A 21,362-nucleotide genomic window follows, 5' to 3' on the forward strand; every position below is an offset into this window, starting at 1 on the left:
AAAAAAAAAGCTCATTAAATAAAACCAAACTCCACACCCTGCTGTGAGGCAGACTTCCTATTATGAGAACCTGTTTAAATTCTAACCTTTCAGAAAATTTATACCACTTACAGAGATTGTTGTCTAGATCAAGCAGGGCACTACCTGACTTTTGATGCTATACCACCATGAACTTCCATGATAGCCTTAGCAGGAAAACAGGGTGATTTTTCTGTGACATGTAGTACAGCTTCAATATGACTGATGTTCTGCATTTGTCAAGGTGGTGTATGTGGCAAAGAGCAAAGTATTACACAGCCTTCTTGTCTGAAGGGTTGTTACTTAAACTGCTTGTCTGAAAGATGACACAGGAGAGCATTGGCCATTTTTGCCTGCCTGTAAGATTGTTTAATGTTACCCATAGCCTTAAAACTGGCATTTCAGTGATGATACACCTCACATAACAAGCTAAGTCTACCTTGGTAGACACTCACATGTTTGGGAGAAGTGTATAATATTTTCAGTTGTGATGACCCTGACTGTGGCAGCAGGGTTGGAACATTCCAACCTGAGACACTCCATGATTCTATGACTAAGTGAAAGTGTATTCATTGCACTTGAAGAAAACAGAGCTGAGAATGACCATATGTTCTTGGCATGGTGACACCCTGCAGCTATCTCACAGTACTCACCTTGTGGACACCACAACTGTGCTCTCAGTGATAGCAATGGGATAAAGGGTCAAAGTCATGAGAATTCCCCTTGCGTGGTCTGGGACAAGAACATGGCACATGTGGAAAGGCTGGTTCACTGTTTTCACCTGCTATAACCTTTCCCAAAGTTATAATGCTATTTTGACTATTTCTCCTCCTTTCTCTCTCCCTCTCCATCTCCCTTCTCCCTCTTACTCTCCTCTGCCTTTCCTCCTCCTACTCCTCCTCCTTCCCCCTCCCCTCTCCTTTCATTTTTCTTTAGCTGAAAATCTTGTGGCAGCAAAGCTGAAATGCCAGTGTAACTGTGCCATCTCCCCCAAGTCAGTAGTGGTATCTTATAGTCCTGTGTGTAACCTGTGAGCAATGGTTTTGATTGTTCTTTCAGGAACACATCGGTGGCAGGCCCCACATAACCCATCTGGAATGGCATTTGCAGGTGACCTAGATTCTCACTTGGATGCTGCCAGCAAGTAGAGTCTTACAAGCCCAGCTCTGATGGTGACATACTGCTGCTCTGAAGCAGCTGCTGCCTGAAACATGTTTCTAAACTCAGGAGCCTTCCACCTTACTGAGCCTGTTTCAGGTGTGCAAATTCACAAAGCTCAGAGATCATCAGACAAGTCAGAAAACCCTTAGGTTTTGCTTGTGACTTAGTTATATTTGATATTTTCCCCCTATATTCTTTTTGAACTACAGGGTTTTGCTTCAACTGAAAGTCTTATCCAGCCCGTTCTGAGTTGTTATCACTGTCCCTTTATCTGATGGACCTAAAGGAAACCATCTCACTGCACACCAGGCTGCCAGTCCATTTCCTGAACACAATGTGTGTCCTTGTGAGAATGACTTCTACGTAACCCACTGTCCTAATTAGTAAGTACATGTGACATTGAGGAGGGGGAAAGAGGCTAAAATGTGACTCATGCAAGGAACCTTTACATGCATTTTTAAAAAATTCATGCAAAAATAATACACACAAAAATCAAACTGGATATAAGCTTGCCAAATGAGATTAAGGGCTCAAAAGCTTGATTATTTTTTTCTTGTCATTTCTTTGATGAATGTGGTTTATATTCCACACAGATATACACTCAAATCTTGCCTGTCACCAGTAACCCAGGTTTACTGGGAGTATTTGTTTTACACATATTTTTACTCATTTTACTCTCTAAGGAAGCCCCCACATGGGCTTACTGAGAGGAAACGCCTCCTAAATAACCCGCCTGTAACTCTACCAGCATTTTCTGTGCTGCCATCAAAGATGACTGTCCATGCTGGTGTTTCTTTGTCTTTCTGTTATCTGTTCTCTGAGAACACACATTTTGTTTTTTCCCTGCAGTGGAGACCTATGCTGAGGTTTAATTCCACAGGTTTGTAACAGACTTTACTTCCTGTATGCAAGATAGAGGCTTAGAGGACCTATACATTTGGTTCCTGCTTTCTTTTTCTAGTGATGGCTTGCCTTACTGACTTACACTATGGTATCTTTCCAACAAAGAACATTTACCACTGTACACAGTGCCCAGTGGAGTGATGAACTCTTCTATGCTGGGTATGTTATTTCCACTGTGATACAGGATTCCTGGACCGCTGCATAAAGGGAGCGAGAGCAGGAGCAAAGGGAGTCACAAAAATCAATGTTTCATTAGTTAACACAGAAAACCATGAAATGCCATTGCCATTTTCTGTGTTGCTATCCAAATGTGCTGCAGGTTTAGTATGCTGCAGTTTTTTCTCCTTCACACAAATGACCAAAAGAAGCTCTTTCAGACATAAATAATACAAGCCCAGTTACTAATGGGCAAGGATAAGAAAAATGCCAGCACATTAAAGAGATGAACTAATCACTTGGGAACTGTGTGTTGACAGCTGAATTAAAAAATAAAACACCCCGAGGAATTATCAGCAGAAGCATCCCGTTTGATTATGCAGCTGTGCTACTCTACAGGGAAGAGGCACCTTACTGGTGATTTCAGCACCAGCAGCAGGATGATCTCAATACAGATGGATGAGCTCTACTCACCTAAGCCCCTGTGTTGTTAGTCCTGGCAAATGAGTCTGCAGCAGCACAGGATCCAACTAGCTAGATGGTTGTATATAGGATGTCATATAATAGCTAGGACCATACCATAGCTTGTGCCTGTCCCCCATCAGTTATGCAATAACTATTGGCACTGAAGCCTGCTCTCTGATTTTGATGAAATTGTGCTGAAGCATAAAAGTCTGCACCAGTTTCAGCACCATACAACTTATTGGTAAGATACCTGAACTAGCTTGAAGGCCAAGAGCAGCCATGAGAAGGTACAGCCAGCTACTCAAGTACTGACAAAGCTGCCTCAGTCTGGATTCCATCCTCTCTCAACTGCTCTGTGCCATCAGAGTGTAAGTCAAGAGCCAGTTGGATGACATAGAACTTCATTGGCTCCAGAGCCTGCACCCAGTAGGTACTGCTGAGTACTATATCCACACATATCTGTGTCCTTTCAATATTAGAGAGTTAAAGCAGGATTTTTATGTGATAATTTCTACACACCACCCAAATACCTTTTCTTTTCCTTCCTTCCTTCCTTCCTTCCTTCCTTCCTTCCTTCCTTCCTTCCTTCCTTCCTTCCTTCCTTCCTTCCTTCCTTCCTTCCTTCCTTCCTTCCTTCCTTCCTTCCTTCCTTCCTTCCTTCCTTCCTTCCTTCCTTCCTTCCTTCCTTCCTTCCTTCCTTCCTTCCTTCCTTCCTTCCTTCCTTCCTTCCTTCCTTCCTTCCTTCCTTCCTTCCTTCCTTCCTTCCTTCCTTCCTTCCTTCCTTCCTTCCTTCCTTCCTTCCTTCCTTCCTTCCTTCCTTCCTTCCTTCCTTCCTTCTTTTTTTTTTTTTCTTTTTTCTTTCAGATCATGTTTCTTGGATACTTAAGAATAGTGTGACCAAAAAGAACCAGATTTACAGTCTTAGTTATGTGCACAGATCCAGCCACAATGTGAATAATTTTTTTTCAGCTAAAGGATGTTTACCTGTGCTTCCTCCAGCAGCACAGTCTGCTTGTATTAGTAAGCACCTATTTTTTGCTTGTCACCATTAAACGAGGAAAACCTGAAGAATTCTGAGGAATGAAAATTCATTCATGATATCCAAATGAAATGGGTGAAGTCTCCTCCATACAGTAAGGAGCAGTTCCTGTATGAAAGTGTTCAGCTCAGACTAAGCTCATACTAAATGCGTGAGGAAGATAATTACGCAAATGGAGCACCGGAGCAGGAGACATAGAAGGAGAATTGATGCACCTTGCTCAAAGGTCATGCAAGAAATCAATGGCAGAGGGAAAAATTAATCCAGGGATAATCTGTCATGGCTGATTTCTCCCCTCATAAACATTCCAAGTGACATTCAGCAACACTTGCATTGATCTGTAGGAATGGAGGATGCAGAGACCTAGTCCCTGTATCTCTTTCCAGTTACTATCTTCAGATTATCCTGCTGACGTGCTTTTATTGCCTAAAGAATAGATTATTTTTCAACTTTTCTTATTTCACTATGTTTTCCAGTAGAGAGGTATTTATGTAAGGCTATGATAATTTCTACCTGTAGAGCTCATCCTTTTTAACTGTCTGGTAGAAACACTGGTGAAAAATGAATCCACAAAGGGGAGCCTTGCTCCTATTAATAAAATGTTTTAGTACAGACTAGGCATAATGTAATCTTTCTTACAAAGGACTAGATGAATTTTCCTGTGCTTGGTACAAAGGGAGCACAGTATTATTCTAGCAGGTCTTCTAGATCAGTCACAATCTATGCCATAGTTTCACAGCTCTTTGAAATTTCTGTCTCACCGCTGATCCACTTAGACTTAGCTTTATATTTTTTCTGAGTATTTTTTCTTCAGCGGGTTTTTATGTCTGACTTCACCAATATTTTTAGGACTCCTATATCACAGAATTATAGACTCATATAATGGTTTGGGTTGGAAGGGATCCTTCAGATCACCTAGTTCCAAGCCCTCTGCTATAGGTAGGGATGCCTCCCTCTAAATCAAGTTGCTCAAAGCCCCATCCAGTCTGGCCATGAACTCCCTAACCATTTTAAGGTGAGTCTGTCGTGATACATACCAACAGCTGGACAGGAGGTAGAGCAAGTGGCTCTTCAGACCCTAGCAGCTTCATGTCACTGCCACCTCAGATATTCAAAACCCTCATCCACAAATTCTTCTTATTCATGGGTAGTATCCAGCTAGTCTTCTTACAATGTACATCTCTCTTCTACTGTTTCATAACTATGACTCCTTGTGTATCAGATGTTGTTCATCAGTTAAAGGACTTCTACAGAGAAGCATAAACATTGCCCAAATCTGACTCCAGTGTTTTGTAAGTTGGCCCTTACCTCCTGATCCAAGTTTTCGTTGTAGACATTAATGACATTTTATGGTCATGAGTTACTCCAGTTTCTTGGCCCTGCTGACCAACATTTCCAATGTGCTCTTTGTTCTAATGACAACTCAAAGTGCCAAAGTGCCAAGTAGGGACTGGTTTTAAAGGTCTGCTTAATCTGGCCTTGAACACATTTTTTTTTTTAATGTTGCTTTTTTTGCAAAATCTGTTTGATTTTTATTTTTGCTACTGCTTGGCAGTACACCTGACATCCTTGTCAAATCCTTTCTCACCTATGACAACAATAGCAGGTCACAGCAGATGCCATGAAAATCTGATTTTGAAATGGTTCATATCCACGTCCATTTTATGTTTAATACCTCTCACTTTCCCCACCCTCTCTATCTCAAGCATTTAATTTATTTTGTTCTTCTTCTGCACATTCTTCACACCAAGTCAGTTTTCTCATCTGAGGTCTTACAGCAATCTGATTCAGGGACCTGATTCCTCTGTCTCACAGCTCAGATCCATGTATCACTTCATCCTGCAAAGTCCATTTTTGCACATGACTATGAACATGTTTTGCATTTGCAACATTCTGATCTGAGTGCTTTTAATGTCCTTCATTGTTGATCTGACCATATAACTCATTCAGCATACCCTGGGATGACTACAAGCTTTTATCCAGAATGCACTTTTTTCACTTTTTTACAGTGATACATATGCCAGCAGACCATTATGTGCTGCTGAATGCTGATGGAAAACTCCCCCTTGGGGCTTTTCCTCTTTCTTTATTTGCAGCTTCTCAATATAATTGGTAACAGCTGTTGCTTTCTTATCAATAGTTATTCCTGATAGCATATTCAATCGTTCTTTGTCTTCTGTGGACCACCAATTTTGGATCTGCATTATTTTGTCCCTAGAATTCTCATACTGCGGTTTATGAAACCCCGTAGGGAAGTGATGTGCTTTTCAGACTGTGGATTTTAAAAACGACAGACGAAGACTTGCAGTGCCCACTGGGTGGCTCCAGACACTGAACCTTGCTCCTCTGACTCTGCCTACACAGGGCCACACCAGCTCTGCAGAACTGTGTGTTAAGTGCTGTCAACCAGGAGCAAGAACAGGGCAGGGCACGGACTAAGCAAACTGATGATGCTCCAGGTAGATAAATTATTAAGTAGTGATTAATAACTATTTGCATCACAACAGTGCACAGTGTTTCTGTGCAGGATGCCTGAGCGGGAAAAAGCATTAGGGATTAAAATCTACCCACTGTACTTGAGATGCTTAACTGAGGCAGCCATTCTCAGGGGAAGAGATGGGCTTACACAGGCTATGAGGTGAGGTTCTTTCCTCACTGAGTAAGGGGGCAGTGATGTAAATGGAGATGTCTTATTTAAACTCCTGCAGTTACACAGGTCCATAGTCTCCAAAGTCCAAGCCTTTGGAGAAGGGAGTTACTGAGGGCCAAAGCCATAGATGTGTCTTCTCTGGCCCTGTGAGCACATCTGTGTGAGTGCATGTGTACTTTGTTTATCCGAGCCTTGCCATACACAGCACATAAAAAGGTTTGGCAGAGCAAAAGAAAGTTCTCCAATTTAAGGTGAACACAGACTAAATAATCACTGTGAAGCACCAACACAAAATCAACTGGGGCTGCTGCCTAACCCTGTGCCTGCTCTTTGTAAAGAACACTGCAACTTTCTCATCTTTTTCACAATTGTTCATGCATATGTAACCCTCATGCAAACATGTCTTTCTGATACAGAACTGACTTGATTTTGGTATTTTCCAGACACTAAGAAGTGCCTTATAGACTTCCAAATCACTGTCTGGAAGGAGCTGTTGAGATAAGCTCCATATACAAGAAAACCAACCAATTACCCAAGTCCAGAAGAGATAAACCTAACCCTTACAAGGAAAGAAATAGTTTAGTCTCTTTTGTTTTATTCAGGGAAACAGTCCCATGTGACCTATAATAAAGATTTAATTCAGATATAATGAAGCCAACAATTTCTATGTTTTGAGCTACTGTACAATTTACTACTTCTGGAAACCCCTGTCAGTTCCACTAGACTTAAAAGAAGCATGAACATCTTAGATGTCTTTGCACACAGAAGGAGTGTGGTGATGCAATACATGTAATAAATAAATGGAGAGACTTCCTCATCTTAGAAACAGCATCACACTGACAGTCATTTGAAACTTTCAGCTTTGAAAGGCTAAAGCCAAAGAGACTCCCAAATATTGCACGTGATGTGCCTTCTGCAGGGTCTCATCTATTATGGCAAAAAAAAAAACAAACAACCCTGACTTGGGAATTTGTAGCTTCTGTTTTACTAAATATTGAAATTGCTCTTTTCTTGCTACATCTTGTCAAGAGATTAGAACCCAAGAGATTGGCATGGACCTGTGTCAGAGGAGGGTTGGGGGTCAGGGAAAGGCTGTGCTGCACAGGGTGGTGTCCATGGCACAGCTCACCAGGGCAGCTGGCATGGCCCTGACCTAATGAAGCTCAGGGGGTGTTTGGGCACTGCTCTCACACACAGGGTTTGTGTTTGTGTGGTGCTGTGTGGAGCTGGGGTTGGACACAATCATCCTTATGAGCCCGTTCTAACTTGTGGTATTCTTTGTTCCCATGACTTTAAGAGATGGTAACTGCCCCTTTTATAAGGGACTGTTGCATGTGATCGACTGTATTAGAACTTTCAATACATGTGGTAATTAATGCTGATTAGCAGTGTTAATTTGACTAAAAGGTTTGTTCACAGAAAACTGCTTCTGTCCAGAGCAGACTTTAAGCCTAAATTTGACTTTCTTCTTTAGGAACATGTTGTTTAATCTATAACATGCAGGCACGGATGAAGTGTTAGAAACATATGAGGTGGGAATTCCTTGATATGCAGTGGTGGATATCAGGATTTTTTTTTCTACATCTTCTCTTCTGCTAGACAGGACACGTGGATGTGTTTATTGAGGTCCATATTTGAGGAGAGCAGACACAGATGGAGTGGTGGGAGTCTGCACTAGTATTGAACTGTCACATTTTGTCCTCTTTATGAAAGGCACAATCATTGCTAAATAATTGCAAATTATCATTGCCCAGGAGTAGTGTGATATCTGTACATTCACATTCAGGTAACCATCACTTCAGTGACTGTTACAGAGTTGGCATGCCATTTTGCTATTCCAAGTATGAGCTGAGTTTCAGATCCAAAGCAATGAGCTTTTCCGAATATGTTACAGCCTATGTAAAAACCTCAAGCCCTTTGCCACCCAGCAGCTCTTAATAAATTTCTCTTCTGAGGTCAACCTGCAAATTCTAAGGAACTCTGATTCCACTGCAGAGTAGGTTCCTTCAGAAATCTGTGACTTCCCGTTTTTGAGTTTTTTAGCCTGACTTTGTTTCATTCCCCATTTTCCTAAGAAATGTATCACCTGTGAAAAGCATCCCAGAAAAAGCTTCAGGAGTGGAGAAGGACGTGCTGTTTTGGAAACCATAGCTCCTAAGAGTTGCTGAAATGGGAATCTGAGCCTCTTCAGCATACAAACTCTGACACTGATCAGACTTGGTGGAGAACAAGATGTGAGGTGTGGGCACAAAAAGCTGCTCCTGTGCAGAAAGCTTGATCTTTTCTCATAAGCAGAGCGGAATTAGAAGAGGTTGCTTGGAGATGAGATGTTTTTGTTATTTCACTCTTGGGGACTGCAACTATTCATACAGGCAGTCTGCAGAGGCAGACCAAAGGTCAGTTAACAACCTTCATCTGGCATTTTAGTTAAAACCCAAAATGCTGAATAAACAATGTTCTCCCTACCAATGAACTTCTACTCCAGCTGCTATCAATGTGGAAGTTGAAAACATTTATTCTCACATGGACCATGCTCTGGGATGCACACCGTTCTCTGCAGCAGCACACTGTTCCGCAACTGTTCTTATCTCCCCAGAGTATGACTGCAGGGAAATCAATTAGACCTTTCCAAGAAGACCATTATGCCTCCTCATGTTCTGGCTTGCACCTCCAGCTCTCAGGAAGGTCTGAGCAGCTGGTTCTGACATCAGATTATCCCTCTTTTGAAGGTCCCTCTTTTGAAGGTGTGCCCTCATGTCTGTTTTACACATGCTATCTTTCTCTCTGCCACAGAAAGTCTATTAGTATCAGTTTCAAGAGATACATAATTACAGCCATGGCTCCCCATGCTGGGCTATGCTTCCCTTTTATCCTAGGAAAAAAACAGGAAAGAAGCCCTGCCCTCAGAAAGAAATGAAGGAATGGATACCAGGAGGAGATAAACTGGCAAGGCTGCAGCAGTGATTATAAGCTCAGCTGAACCCTATGTCTGCTATGTGCTGGACTCTGAAATGAGAAGGGATTTCAAAGTAGATGTGAGCTAAAGCCATGGTTCTGTGATACACTCCTGGTCTGTTAGTAACAAAGAATAACAGGTTGCCCATGGAGGCTGTGGATGCTCCCTCCTTTGAGGTGTTAAAGCCCCGGCTGGATTGGCTTTGAGTCAGCCTGGTCTGGTGAAGAGTGTCCCTGCCTGTAGAAGGTGGGCTGGAACTAGGTGATCTTAAAGGTCCCTTCACACCCAAACCATTCTGTGATTCTAATAAGTACGTTAAGAAAATAATAAAATCCTGCATCTCAGATAAAGGTTTTTCTTCCCAGAGTCTAGCCCAGACTCTCAGTTAATACATTTGAGCATTTACCAAGAAAGATTCCAGTATACTAAAGTAAGGAAAAGAATAATTCTGCCAGTTTTGATAAGATTTGCTCCCATTTGGATATGCATCTACCCTGATTTGGACTTATGTCTAGAAGATAGTACATCAGGCACAGCTCTAGTAACAGAGCATCAGAGAGCCTTGCACTTTTCCCAAGAGAGATGACTGTAATCACTCCAGTCCTTGCACCACTCACCCTCCTGGTATGAGCTTCTTGTCCCTCAGTCTCTTCCAAAGGCATTCTTCAGCTCATGAGATCTTTAAATATTTTGCAAACTTTTATAAGTATAGGAAAGTGCAGCACAGCAGCACTCTGAGATGCTGGGCAGGTGGTAGTTTCAGCTTATATGTACCGCTTGTCCACATCATCAGGTCTTCAGCAACCAGTGAGAAAATGTTTGTCCCAAGAAAGATCTTGCAACCAAAAGACCAAAGCACAGACCTTCCTCTGCTACGCTGGCATGTAGAAGACCTATAGAGGGCTTCTGCTTCACAAAGGATCACTGATCAGAACCCTTCTCCTGGAGCTGCACAGGCATGGCTTGCCACGGGCATGAAGTGGGTGAAACATTCCACCAACCCACAGGGTGTTCTCAGATGTTAGGAGCTGCATGTGCAATATACTGGTTTACTGATGGTTTAGCTCTGTGAGTTTCTTGTCTCCAGGAGCATGGAGCAGGAGCATTCCTGGTGCCTCAAACTGGTACCCGCTGTTAAGTGAAGATATATGTTCTTACAGAGCATTTCAGGTTGGTGTGGCAGACAAAAGTTTTAGAGCAATGAAAACTCTACACCTTTTGTAGTAAACACGGGCCTCCAGCACATACTATAATGTAATCTAGTTAAACAAAACAGTTTTAGTAGCCTTTCAAATGTTGTGAGGGAACAGCAGGCTGTGGGTGGGCTGCTCTGCTCTATGAATGCTGCCTGTTAATACCCAGATGTTGAATGCCAACTTTCCATTCACTGCTGCAAATAACAGACTGTCATGCAGTAAAAATAGCCATGGGAGGTATGCAATACATTCCAGTGCCTGTTTCACCTACAACACACCACTGAGAACATGTCTGTGTAAGTTCACTGGGCATTTATGTTACTGCTATCCTAAAAAACACGTTTTATGTCCATGACTGAAAAAACTGTTTGGATGTGGCACTCAGGGCCTGTTTTAGTGGAGGGTTGTTAAGAGTTAGGGTAGCAATCCCTGTTTGTATGGTTCTGTGATGAAAGGAAGGGAAAGTGGTTCTTGTTCACTTGTTGCTCTTTTGGTAGCATTTATTCAAAATCTAACGCAACTGCAGAAAGCAGAAGATAATTTTCACACTGTGATACAGTGGGAAAGAAACAGAGGACAGACACTCTGCCTTCCTCTAGCACTGACCCAGGTTCTATGTGAGAGCACGGAAAACTAAATTACTTTCAAAACTTCTCTGTGACTCTGGACAGTTTATGCCAGCAGATATTTCAAGTATACGTCTGGCTTTGCTCTGCCATTTGTATAACAGTACCACCTATCTTGAGGCCAGGTTTCATGCGCTTGGTGCTGCAGTAATGCCTTTCTTACCTTCCATTTAAGATTCAGTTAATGTTGAATAAGAATCTAGTTTTCCTGTTAAGTTCACTAGCCTTACCACTTGGAAAGAAAATAAAAAATTAGAAATAAAAAAATAAAAAAAAAAAGAAAAAGGAAGGAAGGAAGGAAGGAAGGAAGGAAGGAAGGAAGGAAGGAAGGAAGGAAGGAAGGAAGGAAGGAAGGAAGGAAGGAAGGAAGGAAGGAAGGAAGGAAGGAAGGAAGGAAGCCAACATTCTTGAGGCAGCATGCTGCCTCAAGTTGGATAAGCATAAGTGCCAGGAGTCCAGGACAAAACTTGCTACAACTCTATTTATTCTTCTATTTTCACTTTGAATTCTTGGATGTAAAGATGCAAATACTGCTCCTACTGTCCATAAGCTTCAAAAGATCAAGAGCTAATCATTGCTATCAAAGGATGATTGTCTGCATTCCACTGACAGAGGTTCCTGTGACTACATCTTAATCTTTTACTTTTGAACTTGCACCTTCATCTTGCACTTCTGTATACACTTGTAGGTGATTATCAGCATAACTGCATAATATCATTTAATTATTTGTATCAAGTTCTTTACTGTGGGCTATTCTGCTTTATTTCTGTTTTTATGGTGCTGGCATTTTTTTCTGTCACTTGTTACGAAGAAATGCTAAATAATGGAGACATTCTTCTTCCAAACACTTTCACAGATGAGGAAGCTCATTAAATCATTATACTTACTTGTGTAAGTTTACTTGTATGTGCATATCCTTGCAGGCTCCGAGCAGAAGTGTGTGCTTTTTCATGTAATGATAACAGGGAAGTCTAATAAACAAACAGTAGTCTGTACATTCATGCATTTTTGCTGCCCCAGTTAAAATTAAACAGCTACCAAATGGACGAGAACTGGCTATATTAGCTTAAGACTAAACATTAAAAGCACATGTACAACCAACAGAAGATATATATATATATATGTATATATATATATATAATATATATATATATTTAATATGCAAGTCACATAAAAGGAGCCAGAAAAAGCAATACTGAACTGAAGCATCCCTGGTGTGTTCAAGGCCTTCAAGACCATATACAAATCCATAGCCAGTTCTACTGTTGCCCTAAGGTAGAGAGATTTGGTACTTCCAGATAATTCAGTCCTGTATGGGTCTGTGTCCTCACTGCTGGATGTTACTCAGGTCTCAAAAACCATCTCATTCAGTTTTCTACTCTAAGTATTGCAGCTCATTCAAATTGGCAGACCTACTGCTTATGTTTTATCATATAAAGACTGATATTTCTCTTGCACCATTGATGTTCATGTAGCAAACTCAGATGTGAGAAGGGTAGCTTCCTTAGCACTTCAGCATAAGCAGGGGAAATTGTGCTCTCTGACAGGATGGGTTGCTCTTCTGCCAGAGGAGGGTGGTGGCTGCAAGTTCCCCCTTCTTAAAGCAGGGCATGGTTGCTGGTTACTAGAAGAGGATGGACTTTGGTTTCAGTGAGAAAGCTTCATACTGCTCTTAGAGCGAGTGCAAAGACTTAATGTTTTCCAGAAGAGACAAATCCTAAATGTGGCATGCAAGAAGCAAGCCAGTGCACCTAGAATGAGTTCATTCTGCTTCAGCCCTCCAGATAACATACATGACATCTTCTTACATCTCCTGCTGGCCTATTCTTTCTCAGCCTGTCCTGATGGTCTGTGTTTCGAAGGATCATGTTGTCACAGATATAAACTGGAATTAAATTAATGACTTGAATCTCTACTGTCCTAAAGTTCAGGTGTAGTACTGTGTTATCAAAATCAAAATAGTTTTTACTTTCTTTGGAGTTCCCTTAGAAAGATGTCACGGATTTTCGGCTTGCTAGCAAGGCTGTCAAACAAATGTCCTTTCAAATTAGTGGTAGTATGCTGACCTGTCATTTGTGGCCATATCTGAAGAAAGCTCCATTACTTCCAAATACTTAATGATTTTATTTCATAGTTGCAGTTAAAGAGTATAAAATCAGAAACCACAGGGACAAGAAGTTTGCTTGACCTACTTTCTGTTCTTTCAATTTATGATGTAAAGCTTACAATCACACAAGTTTCATTGCCTTCAGTGGTGGTATTCATATAACTGAAATTAAGTTTATGCTGAAGTGTTTCGTTGGATGAGGTCAGGGCACCTAGCACTTTGAAACATTCACCACTAGATGAAATATGTATTATAGTACTTACTTTTAAGCTTCAGCCCATGTAGTCTCCCTACCTACTTCATTAATTTGTGGAGTAAAGATCAAGAAGAGCATGAAACTTTAAAAAATCTCTCTTGCCTTATGTTACCATAGATATAAAATAATGACACACATGCTCAGTAATATGAGTCAACTCTCACAGTCGTGTTAATCCATTACTTCCACAGTGTCATATGAACTTAGTGTGGATCTACTCATATATATCCCTAGAGAAACATCTGCAGGAATTTCTCCAAGAAATTTCTCAAGAAACCTGGCATAAGCAAACAAAATTGACCAGATCTGCTTAGAGACATGATTTAGCAGAGGGTTGTTAGGGTAGTATGGTAAAGTTATGGTTGGACTTGATGATCTTTAAGATCTTTACCAATCTGAGTGATTCTATGATTCTATGATTCCAGTCTAATACTTCAACCCGTGGACTTCTGGTCTTATTTTCCCACATACATGTTTCAGCTGGTAGATTTGTAGAATCTGTGACACCGGATCTGACCAACTTTCTACCAGTATTCTGTTAGCTGAAAAAAAACCCTAAATTCACACAGCCTAACTGGCAGAAAGAGCAGTCCTCAAGTCTGTTTTGTGAGGAATAAGACCATTTTCCTTAAGAGCTTTACAATCCATTGTTTGGAGTAAAATAGGGAAACACACATGCATATTAAAGGAGAACAAACATTAATTTAGAGTGCAATGGTGAACTGATAAAAGGCAGAAATTCTAAAACCCAGGACTTGCTTAGGAAAGTTGTAGATATTTGTTCTGATGATGGCATCTGCTATTGCATTTTGAAAAGCTATTTGCACAGAAGAAAAGTGAGTGCAGAAGAGTACCTCCACTCTTTGAAGTTCCTTTTGGCTGTAGGAGGTGTAAAGCAATGGAGAATCTCACAAGTGTTAACTGAGTCATACAACTGCATCTGAAGGGGGAACTCAGCCCCTTTTTTAGCTCACTCGTGGGAAAAATCAGTCTGAGTTTAATTCTAGTTTGACAACAATGGAAGTCTGGGAGAATGCATTTTGGGCTGTATGTCTGCCTGTCTCTTACAGCCTCCCTGTAAGAGACAGGGTTGTTAGCTGCCACCAGGGATGGGGATGGAGGCATGAGTTAGGAATATTTCTAACCTTAATTGAAGCGACTATTTTTATGCAAAACAAAAGGAAACTGTCTGTACCTGTGTATATTTTCTTCCAGCTTTTTCACCTTCAGCTCATCCTCTTCTGACTGCTTCCTTCTGGCTTCTTCTTCTTCTGCAGAGCCAGCAGGAATTCCCTGCAGCAGCCATTTTTCCCGAAGAGCTTTTGACTATCAGGGAGAAAAACAAAAACTTTAGCAATGGATGGGAAAATAACTACCTTAAGACTGAGAAGTAGCTACCTCTGCATATGAGTTTTAGATCACTCCCACTGAATTACAAACAACTGCTTTGAGCAATGAATTCTGGGGAGTCTGTTAGATGCTTATGCAAATTTAAGAGAATTGGTTTTACAGTATACATTGTGCTTGCCATCAGTTCCTTAATTTGAAATTATTTTTTGCTCCTAATAGAAACAGGAGTTTAATTCACCCAAATAAGCCAGTTCTGCAAGAGCTTAAGTCTTTGAATAAAAGCTTAGACAAACAAATATAAGTCTGTCAGAAGTGCTGTGTATACAAGGATGCAGCACTACTACAGAAAATAGTGATAACTTATGCCCTGGGAAAGAATTCTGGGGTGTTTTGCAGTGTTTTTCTACACCAAAAACATGGCAGGAACCTCTCCTAGCCACTGTGTGACAGAGCTGTGGCTCACCCCCAGGGAGATGAGCCAGAGAGATGCACTGTTGCCAAGCAATCCTTTCAGCAGCCCATCAGCCTGCATATCTTGGCCAAATCCATCCCGGGGGATACTGACAGGACATGGTCTCATAGGGCTCTCTTGCTGAAAGAAAAAACAACAGCTCAAAGCCATGCTGGGCTTTGGGACTTGGCAAGAGGGGATAGGAGAGGTAGAAACACTGGTCAGCCAGAGAACTGACAAACTAACTCTTGCCTTGGCCAGAGAGGGGAGCCTTGATTCTGAATTTCCAAAGTGGTTGGAAATGCTTGCTCAGGAGGCATGTGAAAGTGTGAATCCTATCCAGAGAAGTCTAAAAAAATCATCAGTTCAAAGGAATCAAATTTTAGAGGCTGATTGAATGTACGTTGTCGGTGTTTTCAATGAGGTATTTGTAGGTGGAAGAGAATCTGATTTTTGCAAACTACGTACAAAGAGAATACACTCACCACCAAAAGTAGGTTTCAAACCCAGCCCAAAATAGAAAGCTTTCTGACATGAGAGACTGAGCTTTGTTAGTTCTCCAGTATATATATAGACATAGTATCTATGTACAAGCTATTCTTGTCTCTACATAGCCTATTTGACATAAAGCAATTACATTTTAATAAGGCAGCAGACAAAGAGCAAAACAAAAGACAAGTGGATAAGTCTCAGATTTACTCATAGCTGCTGTGGCCTTTGAGGTGTTCATAAAACATTAAGGACATTTATCTTCAGCCACAACTTCTGCATTTCATTAGTCCTTTTGCTGTCACTATCACCTACTAGTGCTTCCAAGCATCTCTTGTGGGCTGGTAGTAAGATATCCTGGTGGGCCTTTTGCTTGAAGCCACAAAACTGCTGACATAGAGGAGCTCAGCATCTCCTCCAGCCCAATGGCACTACTCTATTGTCCTCTCTGTGGAGGACCTCCAGACATGCAGAAAATCAGAGTACGATAGTCAAAGAGGGATTTGCAAGCCATGACTTCACATCTTTTGGGTGCAATGCATTTAAGAGGTCTTTGCACCACAGCTCAGAAGAGTACCTTCTGCAGTACATTCAGTTCATACCAGTATGAAAGCTGATTGCTCCTTAGAAATGGTATGTCTTTTCTTTAAAATGGAATGCAGCATGCAGAAATGTGTTGCTGCATGCATCTTTTGCATGCAGATGCAGAAATATGTTGCTACATGTATCAGCTGTGGCCTCAAATCTGAGACTTTGTGTGATGCTCTGTTGGAGAAAAGCTCCATATTCTAATGATCAAACTCTAAAAATGAAGGCAGCCTTCTCTTTAAAATCCCTCATAGATATGGTTCCAGAAATCCTAAAAAGGTCCTTGGTAAAGTGCTGTTTGGACAGATCAAGGGACATTTAGCTTCTAGTCACTCCTCATTTACTATAGGAGGATAAAATTCAGGCTTTTTTCAGTGTGTTTTTACAGAATTTGCATGACAGTGTTCTGGTAGGAGAGGCCAGCCTCTTTAGTACAAACAACAAGAAAGATATTTTCACAGAATCACAGAATGACCCGGGTTGGAAGGGACCTCAAGGATCATGAAGTTCCAACCCCCATATTTTTTGCAGATTTTCTTTTGGCCTTTGTTTATGTGAAACATATGAGCTACAAACTCACATGATTTCTTCCTCCCAGAAACCTCTTTTTTTGACCTATTAATAGTGTGTATTTGAAACTGGAAAGCATCAATGGGATCTTTTAAAGACATACTTAGGGACAAGAATCTATGAACTACTGAAAATCCTCCCTCTTGATTGAAATGTCAGCATCTTCTGCCTAAACCAGAAAAACTGGTAGCTTTGATGGTTTTAGCTCCCCTTTGTAAGGTGAAAATGAAGGCAGTCATTAAATACAATGCCAAAGAATCCATACAAGAAAACTCTGTGAAATGGAAACATTTATGAGGACCACCTCCTAAAATTCAGCAAATCTATCTGCCAATAAGTTGAGGTTACATGTATTTACATACGCACTGCAAACACAACAGAAAAAACATGTAGGCACACTTTGGGGGACTGGGCACAACAGGTTTGCTGGTTTTCTGACCTATTCTCCTCTGCCGTATTGTTGGCATGGCACTCAGGCAGTAGACTGAACCAGAAAAATCTCAAGCAAATATTTTCCAGGCCATTTTCATGAGAAACCTGGAAGGAAGATTGACATATCTGAAGAGAAAAAGAGCAAACAGGGCAGAAGAGGGAGTTGGTGGCACAACTGTGGGCGATGGTTTGACACAGCTCTTGTGTACCAAACAGTCCTGTGAGGCAGTCAGCACTGAAGCTGGCTTGCCAGATGCAGGACAGAGCCAGATATGGTTGGAACCAAAAGATGTTTCAATGCCATCTGTCCTTCACAGCTATGAATCTGGATTATGTATATTCTAAAGCTCTTGCAAAATTTACCCCAGAAAAAAGAGTTGTTCCCTAGATCTGCTAAACAGGGAGCACTGGTGTGAGAATGGAGACTGAAGTCAACTAGCCAGCTGAGCTACCTCCAGTTAACACGGTGTTAACAGTGTTATACTTTACTAATAGTCCCTAATTAAAGCAGTCACATGCTAGTATTTCAGCATTGCTCTTCCAACATTACTTGATACATGCCTTAACTCTCTACTGCATCATGGAATTTCTCTATGCACCAGTGTTATGCTGTATAGTCAGACATTGCTGAAAGGGCAGAGCACTGCAAGAGCGGGCAGTTATGCCACTGCAAATATACAGGCATTCGTACAGCTCATTCCAATCATGGAATGTGAATGTGTTCTACTATTAGAAAGCAACATTTCACTGGTACAGTAATCAGCTACACTACGTTCAGTTTGTTACAACTATTCCTTCTTTAACCGAGAGAGTACAATTTCTTCAGGGCTAAATCCTTCAGCAGAAATTAAATCATGCCATTAAAAAGGCTCTCTGCTACTGAAGTGGAAAGGGCACTGGGAATGCACTGCACTAGGTCACTGCAGCTCTCAGGTGGTTTGGTTTCTCTGCACACAGGGAGATGGCAGAGATACCCAGAACTTCTGTGTTTATGTTAAAAGCAGAGGACAGCAGAGCAAATTTTCCTCACTGTACTATAAGAAAAAAAAGTAAACAGGTCACAATTCTGTGAATAAATTGTGGCGCAGACAGAAATAAGTTAATAGAAGTTGGAGGAACAGAAAGAAGACGTTGCCAATGTTGGAATACAGGAGACACAGTGACAGCCACAGATGCAGGGCTCAGCTCCTTTATGTGCTATAAATTCCAGTTTCATACTTCAGGACTGTAAAACCCAAGGGCTTTAAGTTGTTTACATTTAGCACTGTCAAGGAAATAAAGCATAACCCCTTCAATGAACACAGTAGAATTGCTGCACTGAAAAAAAATGTCTTTACTGTCAATGTTGCATTTTACTTTAATATTGCATAAAACTATTGGGAGACAGTTTATTATAACAAGTAAATCCTTTTATTCTCACTGCCATTCACTGATACTCCACCAAAGGACCTGAAAAGCCACCTGTGGATTGCCCCAGCTGGTGATTAATTCAACCCATCAGTCTTGCTGATTTTGGATCTCCTTTGATAAACATTGTTCATAAAGAAAAGCACATTTCCACTCCCACTCGAATGCACTGTATTCACCTGATGCCCAGAGGCATTTGCCAGATTTTCCATTTGACTCTCTATGATAATATAAAGACAGTTGATGCCGTGCTGCTACATATTGAGGTTTTTTCTTCTCTCTCTCCTTTTTATTTTTCTTATTTACAAATGGCTATAGGAGCAATCACTACTGCCTTTCCGTGGGGTAAGTTCTTGCTGAAGTGAGGTGCTCCTGTGGCAGCTCAGTAGGTTTTCAAGGAAACTGATAATCTCAAAAAGAAGCAAAGGTCAAAAGTTGACCGAAGATATCCTCCTCCAGTAAAATGTGCCTAATCTTGAGACTGTTGGATTTGGACGATGGACTGAAAGTACTGATGTACTTTCTGTGCTGCATAACAGGCGCAATAATGATCCCTGGTGTAATTCTACTGAAATCAGTAGTGCTACATCAAAGAAAATATTACTGAAATCTTTGCCAAATTGAAACGCTGCCAAAAATGTTTGGGTTTTGATGTTTGAAGATCACTGAGCATTAACAGTACAGTGCTGGGAATGAAGTGATTTCTCCCCTTCATGGATTCAGTTTTTCTGCTCTAATAAAATATGGAAGCAGGAGTCTGGTTCCTCATATTTTCAAATCTGTGTGTATCTCATTGTCTAGTGAAAGACAATACAACAAACCTCCCCCTCCATCTGGCAGCATGAGAGTGAGGTATTTGTCCCAAATGTAAAAAAAAGCATCCCAAACTGTGTTTCTGAGTGATGCTGTATTTTTTCACTTTCTAGTAGCTGAACTGATGTCTGGACCGATGAAAACTTTCCATACATGGTGTTTCAGCAAAAGATAATCTGTTTGCAATGTAGAGATGAGATATGGTCTTCAGCTTTGCTGTGAGATGGTTGCATCCTTACATGTTGTGACTGGAACAGAACAGGAGGCAGATTCCAGCTCGCTGGGAAACAGAATTTTGCTTAGCTGCTAAAAATTCTGTTGCCTTTCCCATCATCTAACATGCTTATTATGATCCAAGCAACATGTCTGCATTATACAGTGGTTAGGGAATGAAGTCATGCTGAAAAGCTTGTCAGCTTGATCATGGTCTTGACCTTAACCAAAATGTCACAGCTAGGATAGGTGTAATTCAACAAAAGAGAGCCAGTTGGTGGAGCTTGCCACCTCAATCAGAAATACTGTATCCATAAACAGATTAGAATATTCTTTGCAGACTTCAAGATTTTACTGACCAAAAATTACTTTGACATTTTTTGGGGAATTGATGTCTCAACAAATATTTTTGAGAAGCACATATTCAGACCAAGAGTCACAGATGTTTTCCAGCAGTCACTTAATGTGCATTCAGAAGGTGTTCTGCCACTGTAGTGTTCACAGCTCACCTCCTGCTTCTGCTCTGGTAAGAGGCACAGTAATCTGCAGGAAAGCTGTGCTTGGAGCATGGTGCTTGATGATTGAAAAGGTGTGATTGCCATGACTACAATAACCACTACCTGGAATCACTGTAGCTGGAAGACACTGAGGAGATAATCTGCCTTCCGTTATTTGCCACTGCTAGTGCATTTGACAGCCCTCCAGAGTCTTTATTTGTTTCTCTTTCTTGAAGCAGAACAACATGGCTACAGGAGTGGGTGGAAAATGTGTAAGATGCCTTGACTGGCTTGTGCTCCCTGGAATGGGCTAGAGCTCAACCAGTGCCACTGGTAGGTAGTATGGGGACCACACTTGCTGTGGCATTCACATTTCATAGGCACATCTCATAGACGGATGGGTGTGCTCATGGAGGTCTCATGCTCTGTCTGTTTAAAAACTCTCAGGAACAGAAAATGAAGCTGAACAGATTGAAGTCCAATTAGGCACTCCTTGGAAAGAAAAGGAGCCAATTGTTTTACGTTCTCAGTGTAAGCTTCCCATCCATTAGCAAGATCACCAGTGTAAATATTTTGTGTGTTTTGCTTTTAAATTGCTCAGGTCACATATTTTATTTAACTATGTAAACCAAGTAGACAGTTGGTTCCATACAAAGATGAAGAAGAAGAAATAAAACCCAAGCTTCTTCAGCTGAAGGGAAACCCACCGCAGCATGAGATGTCGAGATTGCATGAGAGAAGACAAAAAGTTTGTTTCTCTTCTGCTCAGATCACTCATCAGCTACTGAGCCCAAGGCTGTATGAGTTAGCATCATAAACATGGAGTGATACATGCAAAATTTTTTAGTATTCATTAAATACTTCAGATGATGTTGAGACAAAAAAACAAACAAACAGTAAGGTGAAACATGGGTTGAACATGAGTTCTTTTCTACATATACATATTTTTCATATGTATGGGCTACTTAGAAGCTCTTCTTGAAATAACAAGTGAAAATAATCACAGTGATACCTAAGCT

The 21,362-nt window shown here is 41.1% G+C and overlaps 1 protein-coding gene across 6 annotated transcripts in view; it reads right to left on the minus strand.

The window, feature by feature from the left end:
- The window catches only part of PALM2AKAP2 (PALM2 and AKAP2 fusion), a 245,252-nt gene that overhangs the window by 174,650 nt on the left and 49,240 nt on the right, over nt 1-21,362 (minus strand). For all 6 annotated transcript variants that reach the window (XM_072360521.1, XM_072360518.1, XM_072360517.1 and 3 more), the window contains exon 3: nt 14,729-14,859. In XM_072360521.1, coding sequence (XP_072216622.1) covers nt 14,729-14,859 — 131 coding nt within the window. The remainder of the gene's footprint in view (nt 1-14,728; nt 14,860-21,362) is intronic.

Source organism: Excalfactoria chinensis, chromosome Z (assembly GCF_039878825.1).
Source record: "Excalfactoria chinensis isolate bCotChi1 chromosome Z, bCotChi1.hap2, whole genome shotgun sequence".
Lineage (NCBI taxonomy): Eukaryota > Metazoa > Chordata > Aves > Galliformes > Phasianidae > Excalfactoria > Excalfactoria chinensis.